Source organism: Apium graveolens, chromosome 6, assembly GCF_009905375.1.
Source record: "Apium graveolens cultivar Ventura chromosome 6, ASM990537v1, whole genome shotgun sequence".
Taxonomy (NCBI): Eukaryota; Viridiplantae; Streptophyta; class Magnoliopsida; order Apiales; family Apiaceae; genus Apium; species Apium graveolens.
This window is the reverse complement of record NC_133652.1, coordinates 8,980,763-9,003,092: the sequence shown is the minus strand read 5'-3', so window position 1 is coordinate 9,003,092 and position 22,330 is coordinate 8,980,763. Positions and strand designations below refer to the sequence as shown.

Below are 22,330 nucleotides of genomic sequence, written 5' to 3'. Positions count from 1 at the left end.
CATCAAAATCAAAAAGAAACCAAGGCATTGTTCTTCATGCTCTCGGCCAAAACAGAACCAGAACACTAAAACTGCTGTATCTCCTTCATTTCTCACTCAAATATTGTGTTCTATAGCTCATTGGAAAGGTATTGAGATGACCTACAACTCTTGTTCACAAGTCTCGTCCAAATAATCATGGTAAGACCCTCATTTTTACAGTTCTTTAAATCGGACTTTTAGAAACTTCAAAGCCTAACTTTGTGTTCTTGATTTCTTTGGAAAGATCAAGCTTGTAGGAGGCTCCCTAAGGCTTCCTAGCAACTTAACACCTCCCAAGGAAGGTATAAACTTCAAACCATAGCCTTTACTTTATTTGTTAGTAAGTTTAATGGTTGGTGTTGTGAAATGAGAAGCATGGATTGTGATTATTAGTAGTTTGGTTTGATTTGGAAGTGTTTTTGGTAATTGAAGCTTGATTATAGTTCATAGGTCGTGATTGTGGTTGTTTGAGTTGAAAACCTTGGAGATTATGGACTGATGTGGTATGGTTTAGGTGAAGTTTTGTTGTATTGATGGTTATGAGTTGGTTGGTGGTTAATTGGAGTAGTTTAAACATTGGTAATCGCGTAAACATAGCCGTCGTAACGTCCGATTTTCTTTGGACTGTTTTTGTGCATAACATTAGGACCCGAGAACCCCCTGTTTCATTTATTGTAATTATAGTGTGTGTGTGTGTGTGTTTTATGAAATACATGAATAATTATGAGATTAATGATAAATTATTTGTTAAATATGTTTTTTTTAAATTAAATATGTTTTTTTTAATTTTAAAAAATATTATTGTAGATGAAAACCATTGATCGAAGTTAGATTGGTAATCAATTGCAAAGCGATAAAATTTCATTGACTCCGGAATATAGAATTGGTGTAGAAATTTTTTTAAAATTTGCTAGCGAAAATGGAATGGAAGATGGTACAATGAAGTGTCTGTGTAAACGTTGTAAAAATTTGAATTGGTTAAAGATTGATGATGTTAGATTTCATTTGCTCGCTAAAGGGATGCTTGAGGGTTATACTGTGTGGACGTCGCACGGTGAAAAAATAGGAAGAAAACGTAGTCGAAGATCACATCATCGTTATTGTGTTCGGGAACCTTCGAGAGTGGAAGAACCGGTAGATTTGAATACGATGTTACATGATTTAGCCGGTGAAAATTATCAATTTTATGAAACTACAGATACGGGAACTATGAATGTAGAAGAAGCTCCAAATGATAGTGCTAAAAAATTGTACGAGGTTATTGTTGAAAATGGAGCACCTATTTATCCCGGCAATACAAAGTACATAAGATTAAGCTTTACCACCAAATTATTGGAATTCAAAAATAACTCGCATTGTAGTAATAAAGCTTTAGATAGTTTGCTTAAACTCCTTACGGATGTGTTACCAAAAAAATATACATTACCCGAAAGTTATTATGCAATGAAAAAAATTATGAAGGATTTGAGGGTTGAATATAAAAAAATTGATTTATGTAAGAATGATTGTATGTTATTTTATGAAGATGAAAAGAATAAAGTTGTGTGTGATATATATGGTGAAGATCGTTATCGGGATGTTTCTAGGAAAGATGGTAAAAAAATAGCAAAAAAAATCGTAAGACACTTTCCTTTGATCCGATCACATGAGATGGTACAAAAATAGAGATGTGAAAGATGAAGAAATAAGTCATCCCGTGGATGGAGAAGAGTGAAAAAATTTTGACCGTCGGTATCCTTCATTTGCTCAAGAGATTCGTAACATAAGGCTCGCTCTTGCGACCGATGGTTTCAACCCTTTTGGCCCTAATGGGAAATAAACATATAGTGTGTGGCCCATGGTGATAGTTGTCTACAATCTTCCACCATCGATGTGTATGAAAAAGCCTTATATGTTCATGACCGATATAGTTCCGGGTCTAAATAGTATTGGAAAAGATATTAACATTTGTCTAAGGCCTCTCATCGATGAATTGAAGATATTATGGAATAACGGGGTGAAGACATACGACCAATCTTTGAAATAAAATTTTACAATGCGAGCGGCTATTATGTGGATAATTAGTGACTATCCCGCTATGAGTATGATAAGTGGGTGGTCGGGCAAAGGAAAGATGGGATGTCAAGTGTGTCTTGGAAGCGTGCAAGGGTTCCAATTAAAATATTGTGGAAAATGTAGTTTCTATGGCACGAACCGAATATTCCTTGAATCAAATGATCCACTCCATCAAAAAAGTAATTTATTTGATAACGAAGAAAGAAGATTGTTTCGTGGTCGTTTTTCCGGTGAGGGTGTTAAGGAATTGCTTGATGGTTTAGTTTTTCCACCACCCGGAAAGACTAATTCGAAGGCAAGAAGTGTCGGATACGGGGAAGAGCATCATTGGACTCATGTCCCAATCTTTTACGAACTCCCTTATTGGTCATCACATAGTTTACGATATTCAATTGACATCATGCATACGGAAAAAAATGTTTTTGAAAACATTTTTTTACTATTGTCAATGCGGCAAAGTCAAAAGATCATAAAAAAGCAAGAGCGGATTGCAAGCATTTTGGGGTGTTACCACATTTGTGGATCGATGAGAAAGGAAATTCATCTAAAGCACATTATTCCCTTACTAGAAAACAACGTAAACTTTTGTGTGAATGGATTAATTCACTAAAACTTCCGGATGGTTATTCCTCAAATATATCACGTTGTTGCAATGTTGAGGAGTGTACATTTTATGGATTCAAATCGCACAATTGTCACCTTTTTCTTCAAAAATTATTGCCTCTCGCAATTCGTGAACTTCTACCGGCGCCTATTGTCGATGCAATCACGATAATTTCTAACTTTTTTCGAGATTTATGTTCATCCGTGGTTACAAAAACCAACTTGGAAATAATGGAAAAATCGGTTATCAAAGTGTTGTGTTTGTTGGAAACAATTTTTCCTCAAAGTTGGTTTGATTCGATGCAACACTTGGTTGTATATTTAGCCGAAGAAATTAGACTTGCTGGACCTGCTTATTGGCATTGGATGTATCCGACTGAACGTCTGTTGGGCAAATTAAAACAAAAAGTCGGTAATAAAGTAAGGGTTGAGGGGTCAATTTCCGAACGATATATGGAGGAGGAGATTCTTAATATTTATTCTTTTTATTTTGCCTCTGACACGATCCATTATAAGGTACGTCGTAACGAGGTTTTGTTTGATGTGCAAAATTCTGAGAATTTAGAAGTGTTCAAATATCCAATTCAATCTCTTGGAAAGGAAGGAACTCGATACATGAGTGATGATGAACGAGAGTTAGCGGAAGAATATGTTCTTTTAAACTCTTTTGAAGTTCAACCTTATCTAAGGTACCAAAATCTTACTTTAAAAAATATGCGTAATAATTTTTGTTAATGACACATGCATGATTTTTGTTAATTTTTGTTTATATTTTAGGAAGTACCAAGATCGTGTTATGCGACAACGCCCGGAAACAACACCTCAAGATTTATATCGTATTGTCAAAAGTCGATATAAAACTTGGTTTAAATAAAAGGTATTTATCTATTTTTAATTTGCATGATTTGTTTTTTTAATTTCTTATAATTACAACGTCTCATCGATTTGAATTATTTTTAGGTTGATAAAGATGAGGTGGAAGGACCTCGTTTTAGGGACTTACTTGAAGGGCCGGTATTAAAAGTTATGACTTTTGAGACTTGTGAAGTTAATGGATATAAATTTTTAATAAAATCTGCATCCTGTTCTGGTATTGTTGTTAAAGGAAATTTGCACGGAAATAATCTTGATTATTATGGTCAACTACAAGAAATTATTAGACTTATTTATCAAGGATGCAATCATGTATATTTGTTCAAATGAATATGGTTTGATAGTGTTGGTAATGGTGTGAGGATTGATAAGAATCATGTGATTACAATTAATACGACTTCAAGATTGAAGTCAAATGAGATTTTTATTTTAGCTAGTCAAGCCTCACAAGTATATTATGTTCCTAGTGTATTGGATCCAAAAGCGAAAATATATACGGTGGTCAAATCTAAAAGTCGCCCAATTGATGAATCTATCGTTGCGCAAAATGATATAGAGGACGCTTTTCACGAAGATAGATCTAATGCATCGATCTTGTTTTCGCTCTTTGTCGATTTTGCGCAATATGGACAAATATCATTTATTCGACGTGAAGAAGACGAAGAAGACGATTTGAAGGATGACGAAGATGAAAATGAAGCAGAGGAAGAAATAAGTGAAGGTGACAATGAGAATGATGATGATGACGAAGATGATGATGATGGTTTTGACGATTTTGAATAACGTCATTTGTATTTTAAAGATGATTTTTAGTAAATTTTGTAATGATTAGGATACTTTATTTATAAGTTATTGTAAATTTTTAATGGGTTTGTGAATTTTTTGTTTTAATGCTAAATTTTTATGCGTTTACGTCCGGTTAGGGCCAAAAAATCATAATATTTGACCATAATATTTCCCAGAAAATCGACCGTCTCCTTGCCTAAAACCGACCACCTTCTTGATAAAACCGACCATCTCCTTAAAGGGGTGGTCGGTTTTAAGGTGGTCGGTTATAAGAATTAAATTTGCTTCTGAAATAAAACCGACCACTTTGCACATTTGACCTCGGTCGGTTTTAGCAGTCTTGGTTAAAATACATTTTTAATACTTATTTTCAACGATCGAACCGTATGGATGTTAACTTCATGTCAAAATATATTTATGCACAAAAAATTAGCACATTTTAACGAGTACCATTACATTTTTATAGGTAAATTAGCAAATTTAAGTAAAAACTAAAAAAATATAAAATATAAAATACACATGATCGAACCGTATGAATGGACTGACGCGGTGAAAATGAACAAATATACCAAAAATTAGGCTATTTAAAAAATATTATAATCAAAAATTTTATGGAATATAATTATTTCAGTAAGTATGTCGGCATTCTGTAGACAGAATAAGTTGAACTTACCATTCGTTACTATAAGTATAATTTTAAAATTTATTTTTAACAATTGAACCGTACGGATATTAACTTCATGTCAAAATATGTTAATGCACAAAAAATTAGCACATTTGAACGATTACAAATACATTTTTATAAGAAAATTAGTAATTTTGATTAAAAAAGTGAAATAATTAATAAAAAATAAAAATTATGAAATACACATGATCGAACCGTACGGATGGACCGACGCGGTAAAAACGAGCAAATGTACCAAAAATTAGGCTATTTAAATAATAATAATCATGTTTTTATAAGATTTTTTTTAATTTAGGGGTTTTTAACCCCTAAACCCTAAACTCTGAACCCTAAACCCTAAAATTAAAAAAATTAATGGCATAAAACCGACCACTCTATATTAAAATCGACCGACTAGGCGGTCGGTTTTAATCTATTACAAAAATGCGGGTTTTTTTGGTGAAAAATTAAAACCCCACCTTTTACAAAACGACGTCGTTTTGCATGTTGTACAGGGTCCAAGGACAAAACCGACCAACTAGGCGGTCGGTTTTAAGTCTGTTATAAATAAAAAAAACCATTCATTCTTTCTTCTTTCTCTATCTCTCTATTCTCTTTATTCTCTCTCTCTCTCTCAAATATACACTAAAATTATCCTCCAAACTCAAATCAATGGCGTTTAATCCACAAAATACCCGCAAATCATCTCTCTTTGCTTCCGGTTTCACTCTCGATGTAAGATTTTTACTCGATTATGTACTTTTTTTTACTCGATTATATAAGTATCTATGTGTATGTATTTTATGTATGTGTATATATGATTCAAAGTTAGTAATTTGTTTTTTGTGTTTGTTAATGTATGATTCTCACTTAAATTGAATTTTTTCACTTCCAATTGAAGTTCATATGATTTTTCAGTTTTCATGTAAAATTTTGCATGGAAAAGATTCATCAGTTTTGTCAATTTGTTGAATATATGTTTATGTAATGTGATTTAATATGCATTTTATGTGATTTTATATGCATTTTTTATGTGATTTTAAATGTATCGTTAATATGTAAATTTATATGTATTTCTAAATGATTTTAAATGCATTTTTATGTAATGTGATTTACTAATGCAAGTCGTTTCATCGATTTGTTTGTTTTCATATTGGCTAATATATTTTTATTGCTTATTTTAGGATCTTTTTGCTTGGATGTTGACATTGGTTATAATAAGACTTGTGATGTTGGCGATGGCGAAAAAAGGGAAGGGGAAAGACAAGGAGCAGGAAAAAATATAAGGGGAAGTCAAAGGCCAAGGGAAAGGCCAAAGTCGCGAGTAAGAAGGGTGCAAAGGGAAAAGGAGGGAATTTGCATTTGCGGGATGAGCCGACGGATTCGGATTCGGACCCGAATGATCCGACTCGGCACATGACAAATGGGGAGGAGTGAGAATGGCGAGGAAGGCGACCTCGATCACATTCGAGTGGCATATGGAGAGAAACCGCCATTGAAGCCATATCGCATTAATATCTCCGATGGACAGTAAGTTAAAAAGTTTTTAAATTGCATTATTCCTATATGTTTATATTTTTGGTTCATTGTTCAATATTGTTATGTGAATTGTTAATGTTTATTGTTTTCTTTTGTTTAAAATATAGTATTGAAGATGATACGGCTAAGAAAACGCTTTTGGCTATGATTCGGGAGAAGTGGCCTCTTAGGCGTTACAATTATACAGATATCGAAGAACGTCACCCGGGTTGGTTGAATGCAAGAGTTGAGGAGTTTCAAGTAAGTTAAAATTCAATTTTTTTTGTAATTGTCATTTATTTCTTGATTTTATGATGCATTTATCTTTGTTTTCTTTTTTTGCAATTTTAGAAATATTATAGGCATCTTAAGAGGCAAAGCCATTCAAAGGCCCGAAAAATTATGGAAGATCACATTAAAGTGATGATAAAAAGGACTGAACGAGCTTAAGAAGAGGGTGGACCGAAAAACAAGGGAGGAAAGTGTGAGCAAGTTGTCTTTGAAGCCGCCTTATTGGTCCGTTCCTTTTTGGAAGGACCTTTTGGAGTATTGGGAGAAGAACGAAGGTCACTTGCACCGGTCATCGGTTGGATCCGCCAACCGACAACAAGTTGAAAGATTGCATAGTGCCGGTGCAAGATCATTCAATAAAGTTCGGGAGGTAATATTATTATATTCCATCACACACACATACATACACGTTCGCCATATTTAATATAATCAACTAATTATTCAGACGTGCTAATATAAGTTGTTTAATATTTTTAAAGGTTTTGACGAACAAAAATAAGAAAAAGCCGACGAGACTCGAGGTGTGGGGTAAATGTCATAGGAAAGTTGGATCCGATCCGGAAAGTCCCGTCTACACTACACTGGCCACCATGCGTATTGCGGTAATTTTTATGTGATTTTATGATCATTTTATGTTATTTTAAATGCATCTTTAATAAGTGAATTTATATGTATTTTCATGTGATTTTAAATGCATTTTTATGTGATTTTATATGCATTTTTATGTGATTTTAAATGCATCTTTAATATGTGATTTTATATGTATTTATGTGATTTTAAATGCATTTTTATATGTGATTTTATATGTATTTTTATGTGATTTTAAATGCATCTTTAATAAGTGAATTTATATGTATTTTCATGTGATTTTAAATGCATTTTTTTGTGATTTTATATGCATTTCTATGTGATTTTAAATGCATCGTTAATAATTGATTTTATATGTATTTATGTGATTTTAAATGCATTTTTATATGTGATTTTATATGCATTTTATGTGATTTTAAATGCATCGTTAATATGTGATTTTATATGTATTTTCATGTGATTTTAAATGCATTTTTATGTGATTTTAAATACATCGTTAATATGAGATTTTATATGTATTTATGTGATTTTAAATGCATTTTTATATGTGATTTTATATGCATTTTTTTGTGATTTTAAATGTAACGTTAATATGTGATTTTATATGAATTTATGTGATTTTAAATGCATTTTTATATGTGATTTTATATGCATTTTTATTTGATTTTAAATGCATCGTTAATTGTTTTAAATGAATTTGTAGGAACGATATGTCGCCATTCTCGAGCGCATGCCCGTGGAGGTTACACAAACGGGTGATCGGGATGAGTCGTGGGATTGGTGGATGAAGCCTTGGAGGTCCCCCAAGGTACAAGGCCGAAAAAGAATTATGTGGTGGGGTTCCCCAATGCTCGGGCCACCGGTCTCTTGCCTACACTTGCTACCCGGTACCGAGATTCCACACGGAATGAAGCCGGCTCATCCCCATCCGCTCCGAGACAACGTGAAGCCATCCCCAATAATGTATATCTTGCCATCGTGAGGAATGTGCTTACGGAGATCCGTGCTAATCTAAATCGGTTTGCTCGCCAACTTTCCGATGCGGGGATAGCTATATTCGCACGTACTGCTCTCGAGGCCTCGGTGGCGAGATCGTGCATATCGTGGGCTCCTTGATTGAAGATATCGTTCAAAAGACGGAAGCTCGTGTTGCGGAGGTATAATTTTTGACCTTCTTGTTTAATTATTTGTTTCATTCACATGTAAATTTTGTTTCTTCTTTTTAACTAGTTTAATTAAACTTGTGTATCTAGGAAAATAATCGGCGTGCTATGGAAGTCGATAAGGATCACACGTCTGAGGATGAGACCTCCGATGACGAGGACTTTGATGACGGCGGCGGTGATGGCGGTGGATCGTCCGATGTTGATTTGTCGGATTAGTTTACATTGATCGATTTTAAGACTTAATTTGATGGTCATGGGATGGTTTTTAAGACTTAATTTGTCGGATGTAATATAGTACGTTGTGATGGTTTGATACTTTGTCGGTTATTTAGGATTGATTATAATGATGTAATGATACGGTTTAATACTCTGGTTATCGGAGTTTGTGAATGTTTGTGTTGGATTTAATTACTATGGTTTAATTGTGAAATTTACTAGTTTTTGCGAATGATTTTGAGTAGTATAGTTTAATGATTGTCATTGTTGTTTGGTTGTGATTGGATTGGATTTGTGTATTGATTTGGTTTGGTATACAAGGACTGCAGAAAAACCTGTAATTTTTTTTAAAATCAGACCTTAAAACCGACCGAAAACAGGCATAACCGACCACTTTTGACCATTACAAAACCCAGAAAACCGACCGTCAAGGGACATAACCGACCACCTTCTACATAAAACCGACTGTCTCCTTTAGAAAGTGGTCGGTTTTAGGACGGTCGGTTATGATATTTAAGTTAGCTTTTGAAATAAAACCGACCAATGTGCACACTTTGACCACGGTCGGTTATGAGTTCCAGTCAACTTTTTAAAATAGACATAATCGACCACTTACGGTCGGTTATGACCACTTTTGCCCATTACAGATCCCAGAAAATCGACCGTCAATGGACATAACCGACCACCTTCTTCATAAAACCGACCGTCTCCTTTAGAGGGTGGTCGGTTTTAGGACGGTCGGTTATGACATTTGAGTTAGCTTTTGAAATAAAACCGACCGATGTGCACACTTTGACCACGGTCGGTTATGAGTTCCAGTCAACTTTTTAAAAATAGACATAACCGACCACCTTCGGTCGGTTATGACTCAGTGACATGGCAACACGTGTGCACACGTGTTGCCACGTGTACACTGTGACCCCACATCTGAATAAAATGTCCAGGCACTTAACCGACCACTATGTTGGTCGGTTATGAGGGTTAAACCCGACCAAAAGTCATAACCGACCAGGCTAAAATCGACCATGCCCTGTGGTCAGTTATGACTATTTTAACTGACCGTTTTGCCTCTTCACCGACCGTTTTTTACGGTCGGTTTTGTCCTGTTTTCTTGTAGTGTATACAGTGGGTAAGAGGTAACTCTTTCCTATTATATATTCTTAATACAATCATAAATACAAAATGATTATACAAAAAAAACCAGGCCTATTTAAATTAACTAATGTATATCCTAATTCATCGACCTTGATTCCTCTGTTCATATCCACCCACTTACAGAGAAAAAGAGGGATCCTAAAGATGTTATAGTCCAACTCCCATATAAAATTTATAACACCGTAGTATGTATGTGATGTATGCTGAATATTTTTGTCCGTACCCTGCACAACCATTGTATCAGCATCTACACACACTCCACTACACTGAACTTGACGCGTATCATCACGAGACTTGGTGCTAAATGTAACCCCATGCACCTTGTAGCCACTGAATGTAGGCACATCGTTATTAGGCCCGTCTGCGACCCACCTTATATGTTGCGGTACCTCCTCTCCATCTAGTAAATTTGATGCAATCTATGAAAAATTAAATTACACATAATTTGCAAGGTTTCCAATAATAACAATGGAGGTAAATGACTGAATATTAACAATTAAGCAAACGTAAAACCTTTTCTTTAAACCATTTTGGGAAAGTTTCATTTTGCTTATTCTTTAGCCAGATTTCGTCATTTCCACGTTCCGGAAATTGGTCCATCAAAAATGAAAAGTGTTCCCTACAATTAAAATGGCAGATATAAAGAATTATGATATAGGTATGGTTATAACTAAACTGCGCACGAAGGATAATAAAAATACTTACTCAAAATATGGCACAACATCCGTACTATTTTGTAGGACACACAAATGTGCAAGGTGCAAATCTTTGGTGCTCGGGGTGATCATTGTTGCACCAGATAGTGGTCTGCATATTGCATCCTTTGTACGTCTGCCATTTTCTGGAACTCTGACAGTCGATTCCTCAAAGTTAACCAAACACTCAACTGCCTCCTCAGCAATATATGCCTCAGCAATACAACCCTCCGCGCGAGCCCTGTTCCTTACATATCCTTTAAATATTTTCATGTACCTTTCGAACGGATACATCCACCTAAGGAAAATTGGTCGGCATAGCTCAACCTCTCGCACAAGATGAATCGAAAGGTGAATCATTATGTCAAACAAGGAAGGGGGGAAATATTTTCAAGTTGGCATATTGTTATAATTAGTTGAGACTGCATTTTTTCCAATTTATCGGCTTCAATAACTTTGCTACAAATAGCCTTAAAGAACAGACAAAATCTAATAACGGTGTCCCTGACCTTTTTATGCAGTGACGATCGAATTGTAATTGGGAGTAGGTGATGCAAAATCATATGGCAGTCATGGGATTTCATTCTGGTAAGTCGGAGAGTTTCCATCGATACCAAGCTCCTAATATTAGAACAAAATCCATCAGGCAACTTCATTCCCAAAAATGATGAGCAAATAGTTTTTTTCAGAATGTGTCGAATTCCAAGATGCCAATATTTGTTTTTACTCTGTGTGGAAGGCCTATCACTCTCTCTTAAATCAGCTTCAGAAAATGGCTCAATATCTGGATGTCGCATAAATCGTTCAGCCCCGGCAATCACCCATCTTCTTTTTGCTGATGATAGCTTCCTTTTCTTCAAAGCTACAACTCTAGAAACAAAGGCAATTCAAGAGATTCTGAGCTCGTATAAAAGATTCTCGGGTCAAGCTGTCAATTTTCAGAAATCAGCCATTTTCTTCAATGCAAATGTCCATAGAGACAAACAAATGGAGATCAAACAAACCTTGGGAGTATTCAATGATATTGGGAACAGCAAGTATCTCGGCTTACCATCGCTGATAGGTAGGTCCAAGAAGACAGTCTTCAGATATCTGAAAGACAGAGTGTTTCTAAAAATCCAAAGTTGGAGCTCAAAATTACTATCTCGGGCGGGGAAAGCAATCATGATCAGGAATGTGGCCCAGATGATTCCTACATACACAATGTCATGCTTTATGGTTCCAAAGACTCTTTGCCAAGAAATCGAAAGGTTAATGAACGCGTTCTGGTGGAAGTCAAATGTTTCGACTGGCAAGGGAATACGATGGTGTGCCTGGGACAAAATAAGCATGTCAAAAAAAAGTGGCGGCCTTGGAATCAAAAAACCCCCAAAACTTTTTCTAAGTGCTTCAAGGAATCCCACCTCGAACTGATGTCAAATGACTAGCCAAGCCAACCCCGGAGTCACATCCCCATTTGACCCCGGGGTTAGGGGCAGCAAATCAAATAACCCCCAAAAATTTTCAAAGACGTCGCGGCACAATGGTAATTACTCTACTCCCCCATCCGGGTAAACCCGCATAAGGGAGTGGGGGCAAATGATAGCCTATAATAATTCAGGCCCAATAACAAAGGCCCAGGGCCCAATTACAAGAGCCCAGGGAGTACTCAGCATTGACCTTGGGAAGCCCAGGATATGTGGCAACATCACCACCGTCCAGGTACCCGGGATCTAGAACGTTCCTACGGTCCGGATCAGATAGTACCCTGACGCATTCAGCTTTGACCTTGAGGAGACTAGGACACGTGGCGACATCCCCACCGTCCAGGTACCCGGGATCCAGAATACTCCTACGGTCCGGATCTGACAGTACTCTGACGCATCCCAGACGTCCAGATGCCCTATAGTCCAAAAGGCCAACCTACGGTCCAGATTAAAGGAGATAAACCCCTAAACCCTAGTAGGAGGCCTATAAAAGGTAGAACAGAAGGAAGGTTACAGGGGACAATCTTACATACTCTCTCTCACCTATACTTACATGCACACACGTACACCCCATAGATATATTCGCATAATCCCCACTTTGCCCTTCTTCTCCTTAAAAAACCTTTTTCATTCTCATGCCGGAGGTACCGCGGGGACGCCACCCCCCTCCGGTTCTGTTTTGTAGGTTCCCACCCTACAGCTACACCGCACGCCGCCGTCGCCGTCCAAAAGGAGTTTGAGTCCGGGCTCGGCATGGAGAAGGCCTCGGGGTGATTTAGGATTATCAATAAACACTGATTTCCATTCAAAAAATTACACATCAGGACTTTAATTTTCTGTAATTAAGACAAGATATGTAGCCATTTGCATGAAAAGATACACCGTTGCTTAGCATCAATATAAGCATACATCAACAACAAACATCGATTTACAGACAGCAATGGAAGTGCAGTTCAAATCTCTGTCAGCCCCGAAAGACTATGCCACATTTGAGGAATCGTAATCCTGACATTATCTGGAGTTCTGCTTCTGATGATTACCGGAGTTCTAATGCTGACGAACTCCAGCCTTTTAATTTTTTCCCCAGACTTCTGACATCAACAAAAGAAGTGTAGTAATACCTAAACCGTACATTTTATCCCAGGATATATGTCAAAGTTTTAAAATCACAAGACCTGTCTAAAAAGTTTTAAAATCAAAACACCTGTTCAAAAGAAGTGCTTCAAGAAGATTTAAAACTGATTGAAAATTTAAATTTCAAAAGAATTATAACTAGAAATCACTAATCATAATTACTGATATCAAAAAATAGATTATTAAAACTAAATGCCCCATGTCCATGTTGGTGAATTCAGAATAAGAACCCGGACTCAGAAAATGCTTTTGCACCTGCCTTTCCTGTCACTGATGGCATGCCGCTTATTCTGTCCATGCTAACTTGAATACCAATGGTTCAAGAAGTTCTCAGTCCTAGAAGGCCACTTTTGAGATATGAGTCTTTTGTTTCAAGAAGTTCATGATACTCGGTTTGTCAAATAGGAGTGCTATCTGTGATATAAAAACCATACTTATAAAGCCAAGGGTACACATTACAACATTATCATACTGAAACTGGGGCATGATTGGTTACAAACTGATATACCTATTAATAACACCAGATGACCAGATACGCTACTGCCAATAGATCTATCTAATCCAGAATCACAACAAAGTAGGGAATCAAAGTGGTCAATGTACAAAATCTTAATATCATGATGCTAAGCAAGCAGCCTCTAGATCTTGTAGCATAGTGAAATATCTGCAGAAGGAACCAAAAGACTCCTATCACCTAGTTAAATTTCATCTTTTACTTCCTTATTAGATGTCATAAGTAGGAGCGAGTTAGAGGGTCCAAACCGAAATTCTCTGTATTTCTAAATTTCAATCCGAAACCAACCGCTATATCAGAAGATCTCAATGTAATCAAAGTAGAGATACATTATATCAGAAGATTGGATTAAGGAAAAATACATTATATCAGATGATATCAATTTTAACTAAGATAAGATTTCATATTGGAGAACCATTTGGATGATCACATCATGCACACAAACCTATGCAAAGGGTGTCAAAATTTGGCCAACCCAAATGACAGAATGGACCATCTTAGAAAATTTTCATATATTAGAATGGACGCATTGGTAAATTAGAAAATTGAACTGAAAAAACATTCAACACCATCTATACCATCACAATTAAATGCCCCATTTCTAATGCTGCTGAGATGGTATTTTGGTCCCATACATTAAACTACCATATGCTTGTATCAAAGAAGATAATGTCAATTAAGCAAAAAGAAAAGAAAAAGATCTTGTCTAGCCTGGTAATAATTTAAGAACCAAAGTTTCTTTGCCTAATATTATCTTAATCAGGTGGGATAACCACATCCTCTTGGGGGAATTAATCTGGTCCTAGTCTTCTTAACCAACAACTTCCTCAGGTGTAGCTCCATCTAAGAACCAAATCAAACAAGACGCAAACCCTTTAGTAAATTCAGAATCACTGTCAACTCAAAACCTCATAAACCCTTCAAATTCCATTTTCACTTCTAACCATACTTGAGCTGTGCACCCCGGAACTTTATTTTCCTCGGACCTTATAGACTCGTCTATGAAAGGTAACAAAGTTGCGTAATGTAACAATGCCTTGACTCTATCAATAGGCTCTTTTAATGACTTGAACTCCGCGATTAAACACTAATCGCACTGAACTTTACGTGCAACATTATCCGAAGAATTAATAGTTCATAGGCTTACAACTAACTGAATCAACTCAGGAAAACATCTCAAAATTGTGGTGACTTGCGAAAGGCGACTTGCAGAGAGGTCTTGCCTTGACAGTTAATAGTTTAAAGGCGATAATAACATTATTGTCACCCCAAAAGTTGAAACAATCCTCAAGCTAAATAAGAAAAGGGTTCAGCACAATAGTCTGAAAGTACACCACCAAATAAACAACTCCCCTAGCTAGAATATTCAAGAATTCTAAATTTCACTGCTCAGCTCTGAAGATCTACATGGGGCTTCTCAACCAAATCCCTGAACACTAACAGACGATAGAAGTCAATCCCCGTAAACTCTCTGACGTTTAGGAATTAAAGTCCTCTTCGTTTTTTCACGGGGATACTCGATGATTGGATATGTTCCCCCAGCAGCTAGAATTTGATCCTCCAGCTGCATATAACACACAAGGTTTTTTTTAGAAAGAGAAGTAGATAATGAAAAGTGAGAGGCAAATATTAAATACAGACAATACTAGAAATGTTGCAATCCCAAATACATATGATTTAGTAAAAGCATATTGGTTCATAAGAAATTCACATAGTTGTAATACTGCCTAGCTTTTAATGTTCTGATTTAGAGGATCCAATAGACCTTTGAAAGACGAATAAAGATACTTACGCAATTAAGATTCACATGATGTCGTGAGAACTTTAGTCACAAAACTATCACTGGTGCTAAATATTGAATAGGAATTTAACTTAATTAGCAAAAAAAAAGAATTTAACTTGATTCAAAACTAGTCAAATTACAAATTTAAATGTCTCAAAGTGATGAGCTGTATACAAGTACAATAGTTGATCTTAGAATCTGAAAAGGATGTAGATGTTGGCTCAAATTGCTAATGGTTAAAGAATGAAATCTATGCGTAAAGGAAAGATGGAGTGTACTCACCTGAAGCAATGTTCCAAGCTTCCTTTTAATGACATAATAGTCATCTTTTAGATGTCTCAGGCATCGCACACACCTGCACCAGACACCTTTTGAGTGTCATCTTTATAATCAAAGTAGGTTGCAACCGCTAATGGAAACACCAAAACTAATGGATGACTCCAGGGAAACACTGTGTTTTGAACAATAACATGTGTACGAACTTTTTTTAAGAAAATTTCCTCATGTTAATATTAGAAACGCAATCTCGTCTATCAGAAATACACTAATAAAAGTTGATGGTTTGGAATTTTTGGAAACCTAATATGAGTTTACAGAAGTCATCTGCAGTACAAGCGATTTTTAAATAGCGACTCAGAAAAAAACTGATATTGGTGTAAGTGGAAAGATATACTAACCCTTCAAAGTTAGCAGCATGGTAGCAGGTTATGAATGCATCACAAGTGATGACCAAGGTACGAAGACCAATGCTGTTACTCAAGAATAAGAAAAATTAGTCAAAATCTTACTAAATAACCAATAAACAAGATAATCTCTAAAGTTTCTGTCCATTTTCTTGTATTAGTCAATTCAAATGCATAAGGGGTTTTATCGATAAAGCACACACAAAGTTGGATAGAAGACAGGCATGTTCGCAGCAAACGTAGCAGATAGCAGCCAAAAAATTACATAAAACTTTGTAATAAACAATGCTACCAGGAATATTTAAGCAGCAATGCAATTACATGACTAAAAGCACCCTTACATTCAAAATTAATACTGTATTATGTTGATTACAATTCTATGCTATTTACACAACATCGTTAAATGGCTTTCCAAACATGGAGTTCTCCTGTGAATAAACTGTGAATAAACCGCAAATAAAAGAAACTCCAAAGTAAAAAAGACTTTGCGTGTCACAACCAATATATAGACTCCTACATGAGTTCAAAGAAAGCATTAAAACCAATAAAAAAGCACAGCTATATAGAAAGCATAATCTAAAATCATTATTTCCCACTTAGAAGTATCTCCAAACTCCTTAACTGTAAGAAAGAAAATCTATAAAATATACTTTGTGCAAGCCCTTTCAAACCTTTACTTGGTAATTCATATGTCTTATCAAACAATATCTAGCGAAATATAGAGCTAGCAAACAATCAAAAAAACATAAATTTCTAAACTGAATCGACTGTTGTCTCAGCTGTTTTATCTAGTCCACACCAACAAAAGTATTACGAGATAAAATTAACCTGTTGCTGCAGCCAGAAGTAGCTATTGCAGTCCTATTTATACACAAAAGATATGTACCTCTCTTTTTCAATGGACACACACCGACACAACACGTAAACTGAAGAACGGACAAACTTACCAAATCAAACTAGCAAAACAGTTTGCTAATGCTAAGTTCGGTTTTGTATATATTTGCCTTACTGAAGAAACCGAACTAAATTGGTCGTGTTCGGGGCTCATGCCAGCACAGCAGCACCGACCGAATAACCCGAACCGAAATTAATCCTATTAACCTAATAATTTATTATATCATGCACGTTAACGTAGCACTTAATACTCCCTCTCTCTCTCTCTCACAAACACACACAGAACGAAATAAAGGATAATAAAAAAATTAAAATCAACCTCTAATACTAGCCCTCTCTCACTCTCCTATCTCTTGCACAGCCTCTTTATCAAGTCATAATTTGCCTTTGCCTTCATTCTCTCAGTAAGATTCTACTAGTAAGGGCATCGGCCGTGGTCTGCATGGAAGTTGAGAGGCGTTGGGGAATCGTGATATTGGTGGTGAGTGAAATGAAAATAGGAACAACTTTGTTCAATGTTTTCAAGTTTTTGTTGTCACCAATACACAGCGATTAAATTTATATGTTGAAAGACTATTAATTATTTTGGCTTTTGTTACTTTAGTGTTAATGTGATGCTCGCTAGCTAATCTTCAATAAGGGCCGTCCTTAAGATAAGATGGATACTTTTTGTGATGTTCAGTCAGTCTTTGATTATCCGGAGCTAAGAGTAAGGTCAAAACCAAAAACCGAGCATTCCTGCAGTTATTTAGTGGTTAAATTGTTTCTTACACCAACATTATTGCCGTCTGTTTAGTTCTAATGTCCTGAATAACGATCAATTTAGTTTACTTCCTATGCACTATGTTGACGGAGGCGAGGGTCTTTCTCTAATACCTGGACCCTCGACCGGTTCCTTGACAAGGTATCAAAGGCGGCCGGAGGAGCAAATGTACATATTTCAATCAGACTACATCCTAATTATGTTTACCCCTAAGATAAATCACCAAAATCTTATTAAGCTATTGCAAATTTGAAACTTGACCGGTATTGGAATATTATCTAAATATATGTTTTAAGTCTCAATATAAAACTTCTGATTAAGTTGAACAATATAGAAATTTACCTCTCAGAGGACTCTCTGAAGGAGACAACGTTTTCTTCAAGTTTCCCATAATCAACCTCCTGTTCCTTGCTGTTAAACACAATTCGAGCCACAAATAAAATTCAGATTATTTAACACATTTCAAACAAGTCCAAAATAAAAGACTACAGACACAAGAAGATAGAACGCAGACAGTAAAATGTCCACTTCATTTAGTCGCGTCTCCACATCTCGAAAGAACACGTCAACAATTTCTTTTAAATATTCAGGATCAGGATCGTCCGGATCTTGCATCCTGTGCAAGTCTATAAAGTCCTTGGTGAAAATCCCCTATTTTAAAATCAAGAAAGTAACAACTCATTATAAAAAAATTCAAAAGGGAACATTAAAATTACATTAAAACAAATCAAGTGAAATTACAAACACCCCACATTAAAATTTACCATAAATCAGTGTTTTAGCCTGCTTCAAGTATGATAAAAAAGCAAATTACTAGTAACAGGGATCCGGTCTAGACAAGTAATTGTTACACCATACCAAACAATGATTGTATACAAGATTTTCAATAACAATTATTTGGCCTAGATTATCTTGAATAATAAAATAAAAAATAGTTGAAGCACTGACCTCGCGATAAAAAAAGGTACAAAGATCTGCATGTTGCTGCAACAACTGAGTCAGTGTGGTCACGGTCTCCATTAGGAAATTTTGCCCGGATATATCCGCTAGATTAGTTGCCCCTTTTTATGTCCGCTGTTATAAAATTCTCTTATATCTACTATACCTTTTTAAGACAAATATTTTGAATGGTAATAATATCTCTGGGCCCGCTAAGCATTAACTCTTATTATTTTTTATTTTCCTTCTTTTCTTCATTGGTGGAATGGGGAAGGGATATACAGTTAAATCTCTATAAATTAATAACCTCGTTAAATTAATAATTTCTTTTAACCCCGAGTCGGGCCCTTTATATTAAATTAATAATTGGCTAAATTTATAAGATTATATTTTTTTATTAATACATATAAGTCCCATATAATATATAAACTAATAATTACATATTACATCAAAATTATAGATTTCTAGGATGCACTTTTATAATAAGTCTCAATTGTAGCCTGCTTCTTTTTAAAACTGATGTCGTCTTGTACTTCATCTTGAATCTTTCTTAATGTATTATGGAGCTCTGGCGTGTACTATGTTCATGTTACAAGAGGGAATTACTTAATGTAATTACTGCTTTAAAGGCATCTTTTCCTGGGACTGACTTAGTTAAATAAGGTACCTTTTATTGTTGTGGTAAATAGGACCAAGGCTGGTGTAGAAAAGATAGGGCCCTGACTTGAACCATTTTGACAACTTGAGAACATTACGTAATCTAATTAAATATGTGAATCCTTTTAATTTACTTAAATTCATAAATATTTCTTGATGTTATTTTAAGTATTCAATAGATAAAAATAAATTGTTATTCTGACAATTGTATGCGTAATAAAATTTAAATAATATATTTCGATAAATTAATAAATTATTAATATATCGATAAATTAATAAATTATTAATTTATCGATATATTAATATTCCGATTAATTAATATTTTTTCATGGTCTCAAAAGTATTAATTTATCGAGGTTTTATTGTATCAACATTTAAAAGTTATAGACCAATTAAAATTTGTCACATAATTTTTATTACGCAGCTATAAGTGTAAAAGAGAAAAATCGTTCTTTTAAATACTTAATTATTCTTTCGGTTTTGAATTTTTTTAATACAATTCCCATATGTTTCAATTTCTAGAAACGGGTGCATATTAAAAAACTAGGAATACAATAAAAACTAGAATCTAACATGAGCCTTTATATCAATATAATATAATGGTTTCTATAGGCATCACTTAACAAAAATATACATCTACAGCGAATCTCAGTTAGGCCCATCTGATAACAATTGTATATACGATTGTATATAAATTTTCTATAAAAATTATTTGGCCTAGACCATAATAAAATAAAAGAAATAGTTGAAGCACTCATCTCCCGGTACAAAGGTATGCATGTTGCTGCACCAACTGAGTCAGTGGCGTCTGAGCACCGGAGGTGCTGCGTGCCCACTTTTAATTTTTCTGGATCCCACTTCATGCCACGTAATAAAAAACTGGGCTCTTAGAAGAAGTAGCAACTTCTATTAATGGTGTGTTTGGTATTGCTGTTATATAAAATTTAATTTATTTTTTCTTTCACGATACTTCTTATAAAATTATAATATATACTTATAAATATCTTATTATAATATCTTTATAATTAATTTAAATAAATATAAAATTTTATAATTATATTTATAATTAAATATTTTTTATGATTCAATTTTAGTTTAATTAAATAAAATTAAAATACTGTAATTGAAAAATAAAGCAAAGAAATGGAAGAAAACTTGTAAAGTATGATTAAATAATATGAAAGTTATAAAGAAAAGTAATTAGGCTTGCCCCAACTGCGGTGGCCATGGCCACTTTTTTCAAAATCATCCAACGCTAAATTTTGATATTTTCACTTGCCTAGATTATTTCGAGTGTCCCACCGCAGCAAACGGGCACACACACTATAGACACCACACTGAATAAAAATACACATCCACGCTGAATCTCAGTTAATCCCATCTGATAACAATTGTATATAACGATTGTATATAAGATTTTCGATAACAACTATTTAGCCTAAACCATCTCCAATAATAATATAAAAGAAATAGTTGAAGCACTGACCTACCTGTAAAAAAGATACAAAGATCTGTATATTGCTATAGCAACTGAGTCAGTGGCGTCAGAGCGTCTCCAGTGATGTGTACTTGTTAGGTCACACAACACTATAGAAGGGGGTTGAATACAGTGGTATTACAATCAAATCGATTTCGAACACAAGTAACAGTAAACAAATATATATAATAAACTCTGTTACAATGGAACTGTTCTCTCTCAGTGATGAACAAATATCACTAAGAGTTGCTAGGTTACAATGTATGATCTTCTCGATAATGATAACACATATAGTGTAAACCTATGTATGTGTTTATATAGTACACAGTTACAAGATAACTTCTAATTGATATGAAATATAATTCTGTCTCCTAAAATATATCAATCAGATATCTTATACAAGTCTTCGTATCTTCTAACTCTTTTCATGCATATCTTCTTTTGTTCTAGTCTCGATCTTTTATCCTGTAAATCAGCTTCCTTCTTTAACTATAAGTCATCCCGTACTTCAGTTCTGATATGACCTTAAGTTCTGATATCTATCTTTTGACTTCCAGTAAGTACTGATTCCAATAAGTCCTGATATTTCCTGTTTGTTAAGATCTGAAAACTAAACATGAAATATATTAGACATGACATCTCAAATATATCTAACAATCTCCCCCAACTTGTAAATTATGCAAAAATATACAAGTTAATAGATTTGATGATGTCAAAAACATTTAAATTCAAATGCAATAAGAGTTTAATAAGACTATTAACTACAACTTACAGTCCTTGTAGCTTTACCAACATCACTGGATCAATCTGAATCCATAATGATTCTTAACAAAATCTTTTACCAGCTTATCTTCAGCTTTTCTCAGAACTTCAACTAACTGTGCTTTGACCTGCATCAGTTCTTCATCTTTACTGTCACCAATTTGATAAATGGCTGTTCTGAGAGCTTGAATTGATGTTCTTTCAAGTCCATCACCAAGTCTGATAGCTCTAGGATGTGAAGAGTCTTCATTATAATATAAGCATTTTCCTTTCAAAATAACTTCCACCTTAGCAGAGTTTTTCAGCATAGAAATTTCTCTTCCATCATCTTCAGTAATCATTTGAATGTGTAGAGAAGCCTTTGTACAAGAGATTCTGAGTAGATCTCTTATAACCTTCAAAATTTATTCTGACCATCTTCTTATAATATCAGATTTTACTTCCAGAAGATAGTGAATATGCACTACTAGAAATAGTGCCTACGACATCACCCCTTTAACATCGGTTAGAAATGTCACCGATGTTAAAAGCATTTTTAACATCGGTTGCTTTCAAACCGATGTTAAAGGTGTTGTAAGACATCAATATCTAAACCAACCGATGTCTATAATCATTTTTAAAAAATAA

At 34.8% G+C, this 22,330-nt stretch overlaps 1 protein-coding gene and 1 long non-coding RNA gene across 2 annotated transcripts; one reads left to right on the top strand and one right to left on the bottom strand.

Moving 5' to 3' along the window:
• Positions 1–11,321: 11,321 nt before the first annotated feature.
• Positions 11,322–12,044, top strand: LOC141664534 (uncharacterized). The gene has a single exon (XM_074470491.1). It carries the CDS (start codon positions 11,322–11,324, stop codon positions 12,042–12,044), a length of 723 nt encoding a protein of 240 aa, XP_074326592.1.
• Positions 12,045–18,233: 6,189 nt separating this feature from the next.
• LOC141666607 (uncharacterized) lies at positions 18,234–18,897 on the bottom strand. Its single transcript, XR_012552299.1, has 3 exons — positions 18,817–18,897; positions 18,383–18,519; positions 18,234–18,279 (listed from the first exon to the last, which is right to left on the bottom strand). It is a non-coding gene; the product is annotated as an uncharacterized LOC141666607 (long non-coding RNA).
• Between the last annotated feature and the right edge of the window lie 3,433 nt (positions 18,898–22,330).